The sequence below is a fragment of the Hevea brasiliensis genome, chromosome 15, assembly GCF_030052815.1.
Source record: "Hevea brasiliensis isolate MT/VB/25A 57/8 chromosome 15, ASM3005281v1, whole genome shotgun sequence".
Taxonomy (NCBI): Eukaryota; Viridiplantae; Streptophyta; class Magnoliopsida; order Malpighiales; family Euphorbiaceae; genus Hevea; species Hevea brasiliensis.
In genome coordinates, this window is record NC_079507.1 from 61,731,803 (window position 1) to 61,751,203 (window position 19,401).

Here is a 19,401-nt window from a genome sequence, read left to right on the forward strand (position 1 = left end):
TTTTAGAATAAAATTTTATTTTAATTAATTAAATATCTTTTTTTTATATATTTATTGAATATAAATTTAATGTTGATAAAAATTATTATTTAAGAAAGATAAATATATAAAAATACGGTGCACAATTAGTTAAAAAGTAAAAAAATATATATATACAGTTAAAAAGTGAAATAAATGAAAATTATTTTTAATATTTTTCTTGTGTTCGCATGTTGCATAAAAAATTTATTTAATTAAGAAAATATAATTCTATATTTTTAATTTAATTTTATTCTTTTTATTTTATCAATTTTAACTAATTTTTTTTATTATTATAATAATTTAACCTATTTAATATCTTAGAATTGAAATATACATATAAAGTCTATAAACTATTTTAATAAGAAAATAATAAGATTTTTAATATTTATTTTTTTCTGACATTTTTATTATTAATTTTTCATTTTTTAATATTATAAAGCTAATATAAATATTTTTAAAACTAATCAATAAATAAATAATATTTTATAATTATCAAAACTTAAATAAAATAAACAAAATCAATTTTGTCTACTTAACATTCAAGATCTACTGTCTACTAAGATACAAATTTAAAGTGTAAAATAAATATTGAAGCAATGATCAATGTATACCCTACTCGATTCATTGCATAGCTAATGAATTTGAGTTCATTCTTAATTGTGTAATCACAAGCTTATTGTTAGAAATTTGGAGAGTTTAAATTACTTAAAGAGAATTTTTTTGATAGGTCTTATGAAATGAAGTATTTATGATTCGACATCAAATTTAATCCAAAACTTACTCAATCATATACTTCTAAAAGTTATGCTGGTGCCTTATTACTCCATTGGGTTCATCAAATATCTCTTGATTCTTCCATTTATGTGTTAGAGCACTACGAGAATCACCGACTACTATTTTCATACTCATTCTTGTTGAACTATCTGCTTTAATATCACTTGTTAAAGATTTAGAGAGCTCAAAATGTATGGGGAGAATCTTTCTTGATGGATCTTATGAAAGAATATACTTATGAATTCAACACTATATCTAATACAAAATCTTAAAACAATAAGTGTATAAATCATTCTCATTTATATGCTTGTCACTTATCTCATTTTATTTTCATGTAAAAATTTCATACCTGCATATTCCTAATACTTATAATCAGTGGTAACTTCCAATGTAAACTTCACATCATCAAGCCTCTTCAAGACGAAAGCATTAGAAATCTATCATTTTAATCCACAGTGGCATTTAATAAATGATCATAGTGTTATTGAAGCAAAGCATACCATTTGCTCTGATCACAAGCAGGAAATTCAAGTGCAACAAAAAAAAAAAAAAAAATCTTTATAGGGACATTATAAAATTCAGATCCAATTCACCATGCTCAAAACAATGAGAATGATTACAATCGAGAATTTGTGTATTTACATTAATTTTTTTTTTAGTATAATTTAGCTTCAATTAAAATTAGAAGTCAAAACTTTATAACTCTGGAGATCGTTTTAGTACTGTTGAGCTAAACTCATTTATCTCAGCTGCATGCAAGGACTTTAGTTGGTCGTTCATTAGCTAGCTCATAAAAAAGATTACTCAAGATATCAAAAAAGCCCTTCTGGACCTTCAACAGCAAATTAATCAGTGTGTTTTGTTATTAGTAGAGGTGGGACAGTTGAAAAATCTTTCTGAACCAATCTAATCAATTGGGCAGCCGTCGTCACTGGATGAAGTTAATTAAGCTCTAAATGCAATTATTGAACTTCTAAAAATGCATTTTAATATGATTAGACAGTGTTAATACTAAAAAGAAAAGTGTCTTATAATTAAAAAAATTTAAAATATAACTATTTTATGTATGTAAAATAAAATTATTATAATTATTAATTATTGTGATTTCATGTAAGTGACATTATAATTACTTATTAAAATTTATTTATCATTATTTGTAAGTGGTTATATGAAATGGAATAATTTTTATAGTTCATTCTTAAATTTTATCTTATATTTTATTTTATCTCTTAATTTTAATTTATTATTAAAAAATTATTAAACTTTAATTTTATTTTAAAAAAACTCTAATATGCAATGATAAATTTTTAAATTAAAAAATCCTTTAAAGCTACATTATAACATTTAAAAATACGCTTTTAGCATATTTTGGTAAATCATAAATCTCCTCCTTTCAAGAAAGTATTAAAATTATTATGATATATTCAAATGATAATTGAAATGAATGATATTTTTAAGTGTGAGAATAAAGAATTTATCTTGAAATCTGCTATAACAGTTTAAAAGAATTTTTATGAACGAAGGAGGTGAAATATGGACTAAGTTCAGTGACAGCTTGTAAAAATACCTGAGATTGAAACTATACGTATGTATAAAGGGAGAAGACGGCACTGGGAAACCCTTCTTCATATAGAATTAGACCCACCATTCACTAGCTTAGCTGAAGGTCTACCAGAGGAAATGAGAGAATATAAATACATGGTGGGACATATTTGTAGAATTCCAAGTTTCTTGCAGTATAAACAAGAATCTACAACTTTAGTCATTGTTGACGGCGAAAAAGACAGAGACTTGGCTTGTATTCTCCTGCCACTTAAGTAAATTATCTTCAAAGGCAAAAGTAAAACAAAGAAAACGACTGCTTCTGGTAAACCTAAGTATCATTACTATTATTAAAATTATGTCATGCCGACTGGTGGTGACAAGCAAAGCTATCTGGTGGTCTATAAATTAAGCTAGTAATTGAGATTGATTAATTATATATCTTCCATATCCGTGTGAAAGAAAGAAAGAAAGAAAATAATGGTGTTGTCCACTAATATGCAGGCCTATATTGACATGTGTATCACTAATATGCCTACACTTTTACCTGCAGGCATGTTTAGGATCAAAAAGAGCCATCCCGAAGATCAAATCTTTTTCTCAAGTTGAAACACACTGCCTTGCTTGCACTTTTTCTCCTTTCTACACTTTGCTACGAACCCACTAACAAGAAGACCATGTATATGCTTTTTGCTTTTTTACTGTTATTTTAGACTGTTTTTATTTTTCATGGATTTCAATTGTAGAATTGAAACTGGAAACCTGACTGTTATTGAAGTTGATGAGCATTCAATATTAATATGCCAATTGTACAAAACCAAGTTGTATTTGAGTTGTAGACCAGAGAACAGAAGGCAGAAGCCTGAAATTCTGGTTGAAAGAACTGAAGATATCTCTTATTATATTTTAGAAATAGGACCTTAAAGTGCATCTAAGCTCAACTTGTAGGATGATTAAATGAAAATCATTTGGAAAAGTATATACAAATTAAATAAACACAAAGTTTTAATTTCAAACTAATTAGACTGTATTAATTTTTTTTATTATTCATATTGTTAGACACCAAGTGTATTTCACTATCCAAAATTTATAGATATTGTTATATTATATCTATCCCGTTATTTTGGCCTCTCATTTATTTTCATTCTTTCTTCAACTCTCTTACCACACTTTTATGTCGATGTATATACAAATTAAATAAAATAAAGGAAAAAATTCTTCTAAAAATAAAGAAAAAAAATTGATACCCCACTTAAGTAGTGATGAATATATAAATAATGGTAATAATACCAAGAAATGATAGTAGGTAAAGTGGTTGCAAAGTTTCCTTAAGTTTGGTATAGACCATGCAATGTGCAGTATGGAAGAGAAGTGGGGATTACAAGGATAGGCTACGGCCTATGGCTGAGCAAAAGAAAAGAGAATGGTAGACAAAGATTGGTGGCGGGGATCAAAGTGCGCACTAAAATGAAAGCGCACAAAATGAGACTCATTTGTTTTTGACATCCTAAAACAAAGCACAACAAAAAAACCATCCTCATTGTGGGCCCATCTCCGCCATGGCCAAGAGCTAGGCTAGCCAGCCCCCACCTCAACGCTTACCTCGTTATTTCCATCAAGAACTCTCTCTCTCTCTCTCTCTCTCACTAGCTTTTGCACCCACAAATATTTTCTCTGGTTTCATTTAAGATAACTGGTTTTTGAAGTATTTTCTTTCTTCTCTCATATATTTATATTATTTTTTTTTCTTTTATTAAGTTCCATCTTGGGTTGATGGAATGTTGTTGGTGGTGAATTAAGCTGATTTTTTGTTGGATTATTCTTTTTCTTTATATACTATATATATTTATTTTATAATGGGAAATTGTTGGTGTAGATGGGAGCCTTCAGTTTACAGAGTCTCATCAAATGCAAAATCAGGTTGGCTACCAATCTTTTTGCTTGTTTAATCTAATCTATCTGTTGAGGTTTATTTCTTGTTTGATTCAAGAAATGGGTCTCTTTTTGTGAGTTTTTGCATAACGATTAGCTAAAAGGAGGACAATAGTTTGATTGAAATGATCATGCTCTGTGATTCTCTGCTTCTGCTCTTTGTTTCTCAACTTCCTATGTGAATTATATGCTCCTTTTTTCTTATTTTCTTCTTTTTTGTTCTTTTTGTTTCTCTGTACACTTGCTCAAATTCTGTGATGAAGTTTGATTTAAGTGTTCGATTCTGATGGCTTATTTCTTTCTCCAAAATCATATGAGATTGGATATTCACATTCTCTTAACATTCTGTTTGTCTTTGTGTTTCTCAATTTTTTTAGTTATTCTTTTTGGGGCCTTTTCAAGATTATCTAAAAACAGTCGAATTTGACATCTTGGAAGATGAGTTCTTGGGATTCTGTACACTATCCTTCTGCAATTTGATTAAGAAAAGAATGAAAGGAAATGGTAGCTTTTTGAGTTTTTCCTTTTTCTTTTTCCCTTGACTTCAGTTTATTCCCATCTGTAAAGATGATATACTTTCTATTTTCCTTCTTATGTGGAAAGTGGAAACCTTCTCACTGTGGTGGGTGGGTTAATAATTATCTTAACAATAATTTTATAACGTATCCACTGTTTCAAAACTAAGTAAAAAAATAGTTTTTTGTCCTTTTTAACCGTTGTTTATCTTTTGTTTTCTTTCTTTTTCTTGCTTTAGAAAGTAGTAATTGTATTTTGATTCTGTGTTTCCTAGTTTCTTTTAAGGTTCCTTTCTGGGTTCTTTTGTTATTGATAATTCATTTCACACTGTGATTCTTTTCTTCTACTGGTGAAGAAAGGAAACTGAGATGAATAAATGACTCAATTTTACTGCCTTAATGGACATGTAGATTCAAATTATAATTTAGAGTTCTGAACATGTTTCTTCCAGATAACCTTCTTTTACCTGAAAGTGGTTTTGAAAGCATACTATTTAATAGAATTCAAAACTTCTATTTTAAATTTTATTGAACTTATTTATTTTATTGATTTTAAAGTAGTGTTTAAGTAAGGTTTGCTTCTTCTGATGTAAAATGGTTGTAATTTTGAGTTCATGCTTTCTCATCTTTCTATCTTAGAGTCTCCAAAAGACCAGAGCCCTTCAGAGAAACCATTAAAGGATATTAAGAAGCTACCATCAAATCCTGAGGAAGTAGAAGACCTACGTCGAGATTCAGCTGTGAATCCATTAATTGCATTTACATATGAAGAACTAAAAGTGATCACCGGAAACTTTAGGCAAGATGGCGTGTTGGGTGGAGGAGGATTTGGTAGTGTTTATAAAGGATTTATTACTGGGGATCTAAGGGAGGGACTTCAGCCCCTTCCAGTTGCTGTAAAGGTCCATGATGGTGATAATAGTTATCAAGGCCACAGAGAATGGCTGGTATTCTTTCTTTATGTTCTGTTTCATCCCCTGTTAAATATAATGTTATCCATTATGACACACATTGCTAGTCATTTGTCTTTCTGCTGTGTGATTCATATTCTTGATAAGATTGATTAAGAGTTTTGAGAATTTTTAGGCAGAAGTCATATTTCTCGGGCAACTTTCTCATCCAAATTTGGTGAAATTGATTGGATACTGCTGTGAAGCTGAACACCGGGTATTAATATATGAGTATATGGCTCGGGGTAGCGTGGAAAACAATCTATTTTCAAGTAAGAATCTCAGAACTACTCTTTACAATATTGAAATCCTGAAAAGAACGTTCCTTGTTGATCTTGGATGCTTAAATAAAATAAATAATGCAGATTTTATCAAGGAAAATATGCCATATCAAGTCAAATACGGCAATTTACTTCCCAGGAAAATGATTCAAAAGAGTTTCATTTCTATCTATTTCTTTCATTTAGCAGCCCTTGCCTACCTTTTATTTTCTTGACTCTAGACGACTTGTCTTTTGCAAACTTAATTTCCATAAAGCTGAGATTGTCAGAGCCAGATTGCCATGTAAGAACATTGCTTTTGAATGCAATAGAGCTTTATTTTTGTGTTTGAAAGTAATTTAACAAAAGCCATAATGGTTTATAGCAGCCTACATCTGACATCTGATTTTACTTTCAAAGAAGGTGATAGTGAAAAAGGTAGAGTACAGTAGATGGGGGTTATAGAATTAAAATGTTATCTGGTCTGGTAGAGGTAGTTCTTTTAGATGGAAGTGATTCCTATGGAAAGTGATCACGAAAAGCCACAAGAAAGGTACTAATATGTTAGATACACAATATTGAGAGTTATACCCAGCAGACCCCTAATAATTACTTAATATTATCCAAAGAGTTATGTTTTTCATTAATTTTTTTTTTTGGGAGCATATCTAAAGTTACTATGGCATAATGTAATTTTCTCAGTTTGATGGCAAAAAATAATCCATATAACCGACCCCAACTTATATTTCTCATCTTTTGAGAAATGTAACAATGTATGTATTCCGTGTTGCAGGAGTATTGCTTCCTCTTCCATGGTACATTAGAATGAAGATTGCATTTGGTGCAGCAAAAGGACTTGCCTTTCTCCATGAAGCTGATAAACCTGTTATCTATCGTGATTTTAAGACGTCTAATATTCTACTTGACCTGGTTAGTTTATTGTAACTTGAGAAAAGACCATGAAATAATTTACTTGGGTTAAATTTCTTCCTGCTTAAATTGAAGCTACCAAAAGATGAGCTTTTATTTCTGCCAATAACAAAAGAGTTTCTAACTGGGGAAGCTGTGATAATTTGTTGTAGTACCCATAGACAATGGATAAGAAGAACAGTACATACGGCACACCTATTCTTTTACAATTTGTGAAAAGTTTCCTCGTGGCACAACAGAGGTTTCTTACACTAGTTGAGTCCACATACAGTGCACGAATGTCTTTTGTTTTAACAGAACTGCTGAGCATTAATTGAATCCACATGAATCTGGAAATTTAACACTTCCTTTTTCTATTCTTTTTCCCTTCCAATAATAGGCATCAAAGGTCATCAATTTGTGCAGAATCTGCTTACATTTGTGGTTTTATGCTCAAACAGGAATATAATGCAAAGCTCTCTGATTTTGGTCTTGCAAAAGATGGACCTATGGGAGACAAGACTCATGTTTCAACACGCATAATGGGAACTTATGGGTATGCAGCACCTGAATATATAATGACAGGTAACTTTCCACCAAATTCTCCACATTTCTTTGTTTGCAGGCTCTCAGAGATAGGGTGGCCTTCACGTAATTGAAATTTGTTCTTAATTAACATTTGAAATAAGCTAATGCAATGCATAGCATTCAAATGTAGTTGATCACTTTCATGGTGGTCCGAGGAATCACTGCCATGAATTAGAACTGATATTAACCCTTCAACTTATGTGCAGGCCATCTTACTCCTAGAAGTGATGTATACAGCTTTGGTGTTGTTCTTCTTGAGCTTCTCACAGGCAGAAAATCTTTAGACAAATCACGACCAACCCGAGAGCAGAACCTTGCAGATTGGGCTCTCCCTTTGCTAAAAGAGAAAAAGAAATTGCTCAACATTGTAGACCCAAGATTAGAGGGAGATTACCCTATTAAAGGAGTCCACAAGGCAGCTATGCTAGCCTATCATAGCTTGAACAGAAATCCGAAAGCGAGGCCTCTAATGCGAGATATAGTTGATTCATTGGAGCCTCTGCAGGTTCCTGAAGAAGCTTCAAATGGAAAATCTGTGTTTACTGTCATTAACAACGTAGCGGATGGCGAGTTAAAAACAAAGGAAGATTCACTGTAACTGCATGAGTCTGATTATGTTTTGTTAAGCTTCTTCTCCAGTGCAATGGTTGAGTTTTTGCAGTAGATAGCTTTTCTTGTGCGTATCTAATGCCTTAACCTTTTCTTCTTTTCTTTTCATTTCCTTTTTAATTTTTTTGCCCTCCCTCCCTACTCAGGCTAAAGCTTGATTATGATATACTGGAAGATGGATTACTGTAAAAATGAATATCATTGGTGATATGTGTTACCCACACTTTATTTTGTAGCGTTTGGTTGGCTGTTAAAAATGTAATTTTTACTTTTTTTTTTTCTTTAAAAGCAAAAATAAGAAGGTATATTACTCATTTGGCAACTCTAAATTTGAGTCAGCTAATTATAGATAATTCCCTGGTTGATTAAATTAAGATAAAAAAATGACATACCATTTGTAAATGGGAAAACCATTCTGATGCCACATCTCATCTCATTATAAATAAAAAAGACAATATTAATTAATGCATCAATCACCATCTAAGTAGAACCAGGCAAACGGGAAATACAACAAAGTCACGATCGCGTGTGTGGGAGAGGAGGGGAAGAGAAAGATGACAAGAAACAACAATTCAAGGTGACCACACCTCACCACCTCCACCTCCACCTCCACCTCCACCGCCATTCTACCACAATTAACGTCCTACCAGCTCCCACCACTAGCACCATTATCCAATCGTCACTACCACCACTGCCGTTATCACTTAAGTTTCCTTCACCCTTAAGGAAAACTATATGAAAAATGAGATTCATACATTTCATTTTTTTCCCCTCAGTTTCCATCCTCTCCACACATAAGTTTGGAGAGAATTAGGTAAAATATTACTTAATCTTTATGTATTATCATTATTAACATTTTCCTTTTTTTTTAAATATATATATATTAAAATATTTTTAAAGTTTGATCTAACAATAAAATGGTCACACTTTCCATTTTTCTCAAAATATTTTGCCAGTCTAATGAGAGAGAATTTTAATGCCCTTCTCTTTTCTCTCTCTATTTTTCCCTCATTTTTTTTCTCTCCATTTCATTAATATTGAAATAAAATCAACACAATGAATCCAACCAAGCTATCCAAAATTGGCTGGAAATGGAGAATCAAAATCAGGATCTGTGCGAGATTAAGGTTGAGGTTATTTCAATGGCAGAAATAAATAAGAACAAAGACAAACTCATATTTCCTTTCAAGCATAAACTCGATTCACTTCCAATTTCAAAACGCAAGGAAGCAATAATAGAATATTAACCCAACAAAACTCGTAAGCTCCAATCTCTCATCCATAATGATAATCCACTGGTCATTGAGTTAGAAACTATCAGAACCAACCTCTACAACTTCTAATAAAAACTGCTGCGCCAATTTCTCCATTCTCGAAGATAAAAATAACGATAAAGCAGTGGTAAAAGAAAATGAAGAACAAGAAGTGGGATCGAAGGGATGTGGATGGAGACATGAATATTGTGAGAGGAATGGGTGTATAGATCATAAGGGTATTTTAGACTTTTCATTCATTATTAACGGTTTAATATTAAAAAAGTAAATGGATGAACCATTTAATAAACATAATCAAACCTTAAAAATATTTTAATATACTTTTTAAAATAAATTAACGAAAATAATAATAAATAAAGTACATATCAATTTACCCATAATATAATAAATTTATACTCTTGAATATGCGAAAAAGGAAATAAATAAAAAAATAAATTGAAATAATCTCTTTTCTTTATTTATAAATAAAGGAAAACTAAATAGATAAAAGAAAATAAATATAAATTTATTTTATTATTTTATCTCAAATTTAGAAAGAATATAAAGTAACCAAAAGGAAAATTTATACTTTAATTGCTATATCTATATATATTATTTTTTTATTTAAATTTTTGAAATAATTCATAAAATTAAGAATAAAATTATAATTTAAAAAAATTATTTTTTTAAAAATAATAGAAAAAATTATTTTCTTTTTTCCATTATTTCCCTTCCCATATAAAATAAATAAAGAGAAAATAAAAAAATAAAATATATATTTTTCTCATATCATTTTCCTTTATGCTAATATCTAAACACTTACGTAGACATAGCAATGAGTAGGAATCAACAAAAATCACTATACTCAAATTTTAACTAATTAATATTTTTAAAATTTAGATTCGTCATAAATTAGATTAAAATTTATTTTTAACTATTTGAACCCTTCTAAATCTGATTACTATTACTCGAAAAATATTCAAAATCACATAATTTTATATATTTTTATTAATAATTTATATAAAAATTATTTTTATTAATAATTTATATTTTAAAAATTTAATAATTTTATAAAATATATAAATTTTATTTTATATAAAATAAAATATATAAAATTAATAAATATTATTATAAAAAATATATATTTTATATTTAATTAAATATTTATATAAATAAATTTAAATAACGAATACACAACATATAAAAATTTAAATTCAATAAAAATACCTAATAAATATTAAATTTTAAATTTAAATATATTTTAAATTTAATTATATTCTATTAAAATATGTCCCATAAAAATTGATCAGATATCATCGCTAGGCGCGGTGACAAACAAGTTGTGTAGTGACATCAATATGCCCACGTCATCAATACAGGTGTCAACTTGTCAATCTCTTTCACTTATTTAAGCACCGGGGACCATTTTCTTCTGTCCTTTTTTTTTTTTTTTTTTTTGAAGTGTTTAGCCATTTCCTGGCTCTGCGCATCCAGTCGGCAACTCGGCACTGCCACCAATAATATCATAATTTCAGATGTTCATCCTATCCCCTTGTGCGACAATTCAAATGTTTTTATTTTAACTTACCTGAAAAATAAAATTACACTCTTCTATTATAAAATAAAAATTGAATTACTGAATTAATAACCAAATAAATTTAAATTCGAGTAATGAAATTGAGATTTTTGTTTCAATAAAAATGGAGTGCTATTATTCAAAGCCATAAATATTTTACATACTGAATTAAAAATAATACTTCCTTTATTCTATAAAAAAATATTTATTTCTTTAAATTATAAGTCACTTTTTCTTTTGAAATAATAATTTATTAATTGATTAATATATTTTTATTTGATATGCATTAAAAAATAAAATTTATTAATTTGAAGAATAATTTAGTACCATAAATTATTTAATTTTTAATAAAATAATAAGAATAAAGAGTATATAAGAAAATATTAAATAAAATTTATTATTTTATTTATATTAATTATAATTTTTTTAAATAATTATATTTTTTTAATTAATGTAAAAAAATAAATAATTAAGTATATCTTTGAGTGACGGAGAGTATAATATCTTATAATAGAAAATTTTAATATATATCTATTTTATAAAAAAAATATATATGTGTATTAAAAGCACATAATAACTCCTTTGTTATTATTTTTTTTGTGAACTTCGTTGCAATAATTTGATTGAGGAAGGTAGCACGCATTTCTCATAAAATCCCAATATGAGCATGACACGTGTGAGAAAGCAATTGATTGGGTGCTAACTTGACCAAATACTCAAGGCAAGGCAGACGGCTTATCTTGACATATTTCTTTATTTCTTTGTCTCTCTACATGCTTATTTTTCTGTGTTTTTTCTTATTTTTTATTATTTTTAATATGATAAATTTGCAGTTTCCATGGAAAAGTGGTCAATCCCTTGAAAGCTTAGAAAATACTAAAAATACTCCAATTAATCGTTTAAATCCTTTTCCCTTTTCCACAAGTGCATAGGTTGCTTTGTCTTTAGTTTGTTTTTTCTTTTTGGCTATGAGCGAAGTTTCTCCAGCTGCTACAGAAGCCCCCATGTATGTTCTCTCTTTTTCCCTACTCTCTTCTCATAATCAAATCCCCATCTATATATATTATATAGAAGAGGAAATGGAGTACATTTTGTAAATATTTTCAACTTCTTCTGTGAACCCATGATGGATCCTGAAAATTTCAGTGCATGATGATGATGATGCTCTTCTTTATTCTTTTCTGGTTTTTCTTTTTACTTGGGTCAGATGAGATGATAGCTTCTATCTTTACAAGTGCATGTGTGATCTTTATATGCATAAATGTAAAGGGTGTAAGTTTGTTTAGTATTGGGTCTCCTTTTTTATGTATAGATCTGATCTATAAACTCCTAAAAATCTATGGTTTTTTCGCTTCCCATATTTATATGGAATATATATATATAATAGATCTAGCCTATTTAGGCCAAAATTATATTTTTTTTTTTTTATTTTTTTTTTGTTCTTAAAACATCTAAATATATATTTATATATCCTGAAAGCTACCTATTTCTTCTCATCCTCCACCCTTACTCTATGCATATATCATTACCCTACCCATTTAAATATTTTAATGAACAGATGTCTACTTAACTTAGTTTTCATTCATTTTTATGAATTTGTTTCATTTTCTGGGTCATAAATAGAATGCATATTTGTCTTTCATCTCTTCTCATCTATTTATATATATATAATATATATACATATATATATATTTACATAAGGGAAACTGAGGAGGAAAATAGACAAGAACAGGATGTGGAAAGGGGAAGCCATAGACTAGCCTTACCACAAGATGGCTATGAGTGGAGGAAATATGGCCAGAAGTTCATAAAAAATATTGGAAAATTCAGGTATCCATATACCTTGCAGTTAAATATTGTATCAAGGTTTTTTTTTTTATTTTATTTTATATCTCTAAAATTCTAAAGTTTAGAGTTTGAATTCCAATTACAGTTAGATCGATTGATTTATGGACTAATTAGAATGACTAAATGAGATTTTTTGAACAGATATATGCATAGAATGTGAATAATGTTGAAAAGTTAATAATGAAAATTTTGGTTGAACTTTCAGGAGCTATTTCAAGTGCAGGAACCAAAACTGCAATGCGAGGAAGAAAGTAGAGTGGAGTGACAGGCAGCCAGATAATATTCGAATAGTGTATGAAGGGGTGCATTCCCATTCCTCTGATCACTCTCATTCATCCCAACCCACTTCTTCTGCTGCTAACCAATACAATTTGTTAAACCAAGTTTATGGAGATCATCAACCTGCTTCACAATAATACTACGTATATAACTTAATTTAAGTGCCATATTATTGTAAATTCTTATAACAAATATATATATATTCAGGATCTTGGTCTTTGATGATGTTTGTTCAGTTCAAAGTTCTTAGATTATCTATATATGAACTAATATTTAATTGGTTAACATGGTATATATGTTGATCAGTCTAGTTGGTCATCCATGATCTTCATACTGATTTTATAGATTACCAAATTAAAAGAAAATTTGTATTTTCTCTTGCAGAGGCTTTTCAAGCACCTTGTTTAAAGGGCTAAAAGAAATTGAGAGATGAGTATCTATTGTATTTAGTTGATAGGCAACAATATTGAAATTTATGAGAACTCTTGGAAAACTCGTGAAATTTATGAGATCAGTAACTTGATTCTCAAGCAGAAAAGAAAACTTAGGGAAAGCTTAATTAATAGCCCTGTGCTCCTTGTATGGTAGAAACTCTAAAAAGTTTTATTTGGACCGAATCATTTCTAAGAAAATAATTTAAGTAAATTATTACAAAATCATGCTTATTTTTTTATACAAAATATGAAAATTAATTGAAATAATTAATTGGATTGAATCCTTACAAACTTTATATTTCAAATAGGAAGAAAGTGAATTTTTGAGGGATGATGGTTTGCCTTATGCATCATCACTATAACTCGATATATTTGTATTTATATTCTTTTACATACTTTAAATTGTTGTCTTTTAATTTGATTGTATATTAATTGCATGTTGAATTGAATAATTCTTTAATCAATGAATTTTAATTTAGTCATACTAAATTAATTTTTAAATTTATGAAATTTCAATTTTAATTTTTAATTAGAATCAATTATAAAAAAAAAATAAAATAATCCTATCTTATTTTATTTACTTTAATTTAATTAATTTATATAATTATTATATAATTAGAATTGTTATCATTCTCCACATTTGGTTCATGAGACAACGTATAAATTATAAGTTCCACACCCTAAAAATATGAAAAATTGTGTCTAAAAAATACTGAAAATCAGCCAAAAACGATAGACAATCCCCTGTTGCCATGGAAAAATATCTCAATTTAATTTAATTTAATTTAATTTAATCTAAGCAGCTTTCTCATGCTCTTTGATTTATGATCTCCAATGAATTAAACTAATTTTTGCTGTAAAATACATTTTCTTTTTTTTAAATTATGATATCGATAATATGGGCTTGTCACTGAAACGGATTCATCCATCGGGTCATACATTGAGCCCAATCCAAGATCCGACTACCGCAGGCTTCCTAGCGGGTGCCCAAGAAAGACCGATTACAGTTCCATTTTGATTATTAATTAAACTTTAAATAAATGTAATTTCAATTAGTTAGCAAATTGGTCATAAATTTCCATTTTCCTCTCCAATCTAAAATGACATGAAAGGTTCTAGAGTATTCCAGTAAAGGACAAACAAAACGGCAATGAGTTTTGATGAACGGTCCAGATGGAGTAGAACCTTCAAGACCAACTCCAACTATTTTTTATATCATTAACCTAACCTAATAGCGGAGCAGGAGACAGACTGCTGTTTCACAGTAAAGGTAATACGACGCCTCTTATCCAACCTTCCATTTCTAAAACCCTAATCTCCGACGCCCACAGCAACCTCTGCTGTCGGATTTCTCGGTTAGCCTTCTCTAACCTTGAAACCAACCTTTTCTTTACTCCAGTATGCTTTTGTGTGTATATGTTGTTTGTTTTTTTGGTTTTATAGTTGTTGGAGTGTAAATGAATGGTTTTTTAGCATTTGTGAATTCATCAACCCAAGTAAATTTTATTGAAGCTTGTTACTTTACACCTCTTTATATATATATATATGAGAGAGAGATGGGTACTTTTATGTATTAATTTTGTTATCTGTGCAGCATAGAATTTAATTCAGAAAGCTTGAGCCTTTTTTTTTTTTTTTTAAATTTCTGAGTTGATAACAAGTCAATTGGTTTAGACCAATTTGAAAGTGTACTTTATTGGGGACTGAACTCCAATTATCGGTGATTGAACTTCTTGACAGTCGGTCAATTGAATCCTCTTTGAAAGTGCTGTGCCCCCGTTACAACTTTATTATCACAATCAAATCAAAGCCGTTGCTGTAAAAAGAAAAATAATTTACTTTTGCTTGATCCAAACTAGCTTACTAATGTTCCCTGATTGTCACCTCCGCATTATCTGTGTTTGTAGTAGCATTTGTTATTATTGGGTTTTGAGCGCTTCTATCCTCTTCTGATAGCTGAAATTTTTAATTGGTTGTTTTAGGGTATCAAATAGTAAATGGCGTACACCTTTACTGCTATGTCCTCGGTTGGATCCTTGGCTGCAGCTAATGGCTGTGTGATGGATAAGAAACTTGCATCTTCAAACAGGTTGTCATCTTTTGCCTCCATTTCTGGAAACTCATTGGGTAGGAGACAGAATGTAGTTTTACGTAGGCCACCTTCACCTAAGGTGTTTGCCATGGCCAAGGAGTTGCATTTCAATAAGGATGGATCAGCAATTAAGAAATTGCAAGTGAGTTTTTGGGTTATGATATTACTGAGCGTCTGGCTTATGATTCATGCTATTTTATTTTTGGTTACTTCTAATAAGCTTTTGTTCCCTTGGTGCAGACTGGCGTGAATAAACTTGCAGATCTAGTTGGGGTTACTCTCGGACCTAAAGGCCGAAATGTTGTTCTTGAGAGCAAGTATGGCTCTCCCAAAATAGTTAATGATGGTGTGACTGTTGCTAAAGAGGTATGATATTTCTTGATTCTTGCATTGCTTCCTTTTCTGTATAACTGGAAGCAAATGGTAGTTATCCAAATTGGATTTTTCATATGGACGTTAATTTGAATAAAGATTTAGGTGCTTTGCGCCTTTAATGTGATGATGATGACCTTTCAATTCTTCCATATATTGACATCGTGACTACTATAGTTATTTTTTATTCTACGTTGTTATTATTTTACAAATATACAAAATATACAAATAAATAGTAAATAAATATTAAAAATCAATTTTAAATAAACGAAAAGAAACAATCAAAATAGAAATGATTTTCCAATTTTATTTTGTAGTGATTTTTCTACTACTCTCTGTTGGTGAAAATTCTTGTATGAGTTTATTGACAGAATGCGCCTGAATTTTTTAGGTTGAATTGGAGGATCCAGTTGAGAATATTGGTGCCAAGTTGGTGAGACAGGCAGCTGCCAAGACAAATGACTTGGCTGGTGATGGGACCACAACATCAGTTGTTCTTGCTCAAGGTCTTATTGCAGAAGGTGTCAAGGTTTGTAGGATGACTTGTGCTATCCTCTGTATGAAGAGTTGAAAGACATTGTAATCATAGATGATGTTGATATTGATGGCTTGGTTCGATATTCAGGTTGTAGCTGCTGGTGCAAACCCTGTTCTGATTACTAGGGGTATTGAGAAGACCACAAAGGCTCTAGTGAATGAACTTAAGTCAATGTCAAAAGAGGTAATATAGAAATGCAGACAAGTCTTTGTTATTGATTTCATATTGCCATTGTGATTTCTTTGTGTTAAATTTATGTGGAATTAAAAGCAGTTTGCTATTTCAGGTTGAAGACAGTGAGCTTGCAGATGTAGCAGCTGTTAGTGCTGGGAACAACTATGAAGTGGGGAACATGATTGCTGAAGCCATGAGTAAAGTGGGTCGTAAGGGTGTGGTAACTCTTGAAGAAGGCAAAAGTGCAGAGAACAGCCTGTACGTTGTTGAGGGAATGCAATTTGATCGTGGTTATATATCACCTTATTTTGTCACTGACAGTGAAAAAATGGCAGTTGAATATGAGAACTGCAAGGTATGCTATCCATAAAGGCTTTGCTGTGGGCTTTTTTTTTTTTTAATTAATTTCAAAGTAACTGTGTTTATATTGGCTGCAGTTGCTTCTTGTTGATAAGAAAATAACAAATGCAAGGGATCTCATTAACATTCTGGAAGAGGCAATCAGGGCTGGATACCCAATTCTGATTATTGCTGAAGACATTGAGCAAGAAGCGCTGGCAACTCTTGTTGTGAATAAACTTAGGGGTGCTTTGAAGATTGCTGCTCTCAAAGCTCCTGGTTTTGGAGAGCGGAAGAGTCAGTACCTTGATGATATCGCTATTTTAACTGGAGGTTAGCACAAATGATAATCTTTTTTACTCTTCATTTTTCCCCTTTTCTCCTTTTTTATTTCCTTACTACTATTGTATGTAGTGTTCCAAAAAATTGATCTTTTCATTGCCCTCCACCCCCACCTGTCTCCTTTTCTTACTTCCATCTTCTTCAACTGAATCACAGGAACTGTTATAAGAGATGAAGTGGGGCTTTCCTTGGACAAAGTTGGTAAGGAGGTCCTGGGCCATGCTTCCAAAGTGGTACTTACCAAGGATACTACCACCATTGTTGGTGATGGAAGCACTCAAGAAGCAGTGAACAAGAGAGTTGCACAAATAAGAAATCTCATTGAGGTATGCAATTCCCCAGCCTGCTTTGCTAGCTCTCTCCAGGACTACACCCTCCATTTACTACTATTAATTGAATGTTGATGAATTATTGCATTTATGAAGGCTGCTGAGCAAGACTATGAGAGGGAAAAACTTAATGAAAGGATCGCAAAATTGTCTGGTGGTGTTGCTATCATACAGGTAAGCTTTAGTTGCCTGTCCAGAAGCAATGCAGGAAACCATATTAGTAATATCTTACTATTTTTGTTTTTACCGAATTTTAAAGGTTGGGGCGCAAACTGAAACAGAGCTTAAAGAAAAGAAATTAAGAGTTGAAGATGCTCTTAATGCAACAAAGGTATTTGCCGCATTGCCACTGCTGTCTGTTGTTTTATATCCGGAGTAGTTTATACTGACTGTTAATCATTGTTAACTCAATGGTTTTCAGGCAGCTGTGGAGGAAGGTATTGTGGTTGGTGGTGGATGCACCCTCCTGAGACTTGCATCAAAGGTGGATGCCATTAAAGACAGCCTTGACAATGACGAAGAAAAGGTAAATTGAGTGTGATAACATATAAAGGGGCTTACATACAAAATAGATTTTACAAATTTGTCCTTGGAGCTGTTTGAAAGGATGCTTTTGGCGTAATCATTTATGCTTGGTTGCAGGTTGGAGCAGATATTGTGAGGAGGGCTCTCAGCTACCCGCTCAAACTAATTGCCAAGAATGCTGGTGTTAATGGAAGTGTGGTCAGTGAGAAGGTGTGCAATTTTGCAATTACTAATTTATAACAGTTTGTTTTGGTTTAGTATTGGTTGCAACTTAGCAAATATTTCTTCTTACAGGTTCTGTCCAGTGACAATCCAAAATTTGGATATAATGCTGCAACTGGAAACTATGAAGATTTAATGGCTGCTGGGATAATTGATCCAACCAAGGTGAGTTAATCTACTGGTTTTGGAGAAGCAGCTAGTAGTGTTTTTCAATGACAGTGGTATCTTTTGCGTTCTATTCATCACAATACCTGGCGAAATGTTGTTTAAGAAGCTGATGGATTAGGTGCATGGAGCAACTTAGGCTTCTATTTCTAGTTATAATTTTCCACTATACCTGATTCATTATTCAAAGCAGCATTAGTTATCCACATTCTTAAATTTCGATCAGGTCGTTAGATGTTGCCTAGAGCATGCATCATCAGTTGCAAAGACTTTCTTGATGTCCGATTGTGTAGTTGTGGAGATCAAGGAGCCTGAACCAGTGCCTGCTGGCAATCCCATGGACAATTCAGGTTTGTACTTGTAGGATTATTTCTTCTGCCGTTCTGTTCATCACCTACTTGGTTACTGAAATTTTGTGTCATTTACACATTTGTTGGAACAGGATATGGTTACTAAGTTCATTGAGCAGCATGGGGAGAGGAGCAAAATAAAGATCAGAATCCCCATAGCGATTAGTTAGTTTGGTGGCAATGAATGAATTTTTTTTTGTAAATTAATCACCTCTAGTAGATAGGAATTATGGATTCTGGAGAGGATAGCTTACTGGAGAGCGGAATGTGTCTTGCAATTAATTTCACAATTGCAATTTTGAACCCTTTATGAGTTGAAGCTCAATTTGTGCTGATGCTTTTGATCTTCTATCAAATAATGCGCTTCTGCTGGATAAACCCACCAAATTAACGTGATTGCGCGTTTCTGATGATACTATCACCACTAGGCTTCGGTGGATTCAAGTTAGGAGATTGTACTGTT

The 19,401-nt window shown here is 31.1% G+C and overlaps 3 protein-coding genes across 6 annotated transcripts; all 3 read left to right on the forward strand.

Annotated features, from left to right (window-relative positions):
* The first annotated feature begins 3,950 nt into the window (after positions 1–3,950).
* Positions 3,951–8,335, forward strand: LOC110632316 (probable serine/threonine-protein kinase PBL16). Its single transcript, XM_021780504.2, has 6 exons — positions 3,951–4,257; positions 5,424–5,731; positions 5,871–6,006; positions 6,788–6,924; positions 7,365–7,488; positions 7,698–8,335. The coding sequence occupies exons 1-6, from the start codon at positions 4,194–4,196 to the stop codon at positions 8,087–8,089; spliced, it is 1,161 nt and encodes a 386-aa protein (XP_021636196.2). The 5' UTR covers positions 3,951–4,193; the 3' UTR covers positions 8,090–8,335.
* A 3,356-nt stretch (positions 8,336–11,691) lies between these two features.
* Positions 11,692–13,291, forward strand: LOC110632318 (probable WRKY transcription factor 3). The gene is made up of 3 exons (XM_021780507.2): positions 11,692–11,935; positions 12,631–12,759; positions 12,983–13,291. Exons 1-3 carry the CDS (start codon positions 11,898–11,900, stop codon positions 13,191–13,193), a joined length of 378 nt encoding a protein of 125 aa, XP_021636199.2. The 5' UTR covers positions 11,692–11,897; the 3' UTR covers positions 13,194–13,291.
* A 1,292-nt stretch (positions 13,292–14,583) lies between these two features.
* LOC110632315 (ruBisCO large subunit-binding protein subunit beta, chloroplastic) lies at positions 14,584–19,273 on the forward strand. 4 transcript variants are annotated; one of them, XM_021780503.2, is made up of 15 exons: positions 14,584–14,845; positions 15,473–15,724; positions 15,823–15,948; positions 16,346–16,483; positions 16,580–16,675; positions 16,779–17,021; positions 17,104–17,338; positions 17,504–17,673; positions 17,773–17,850; positions 17,936–18,007; positions 18,098–18,202; positions 18,319–18,411; positions 18,496–18,588; positions 18,815–18,938; positions 19,031–19,273. In XM_021780503.2, exons 2-15 carry the CDS (start codon positions 15,488–15,490, stop codon positions 19,042–19,044), a joined length of 1,824 nt encoding a protein of 607 aa, XP_021636195.2. In that variant the 5' UTR covers positions 14,584–14,845; positions 15,473–15,487; the 3' UTR covers positions 19,045–19,273. The 4 variants fall into 4 exon arrangements, with proteins under 4 accessions (XP_021636195.2, XP_021636194.2, XP_057991928.1 ...); XM_021780502.2 differs by having other exon boundaries at positions 14,645–14,760; positions 18,788–18,938; XM_058135945.1 differs by having other exon boundaries at positions 14,649–14,760.
* Positions 19,274–19,401: the final 128 nt, after the last annotated feature.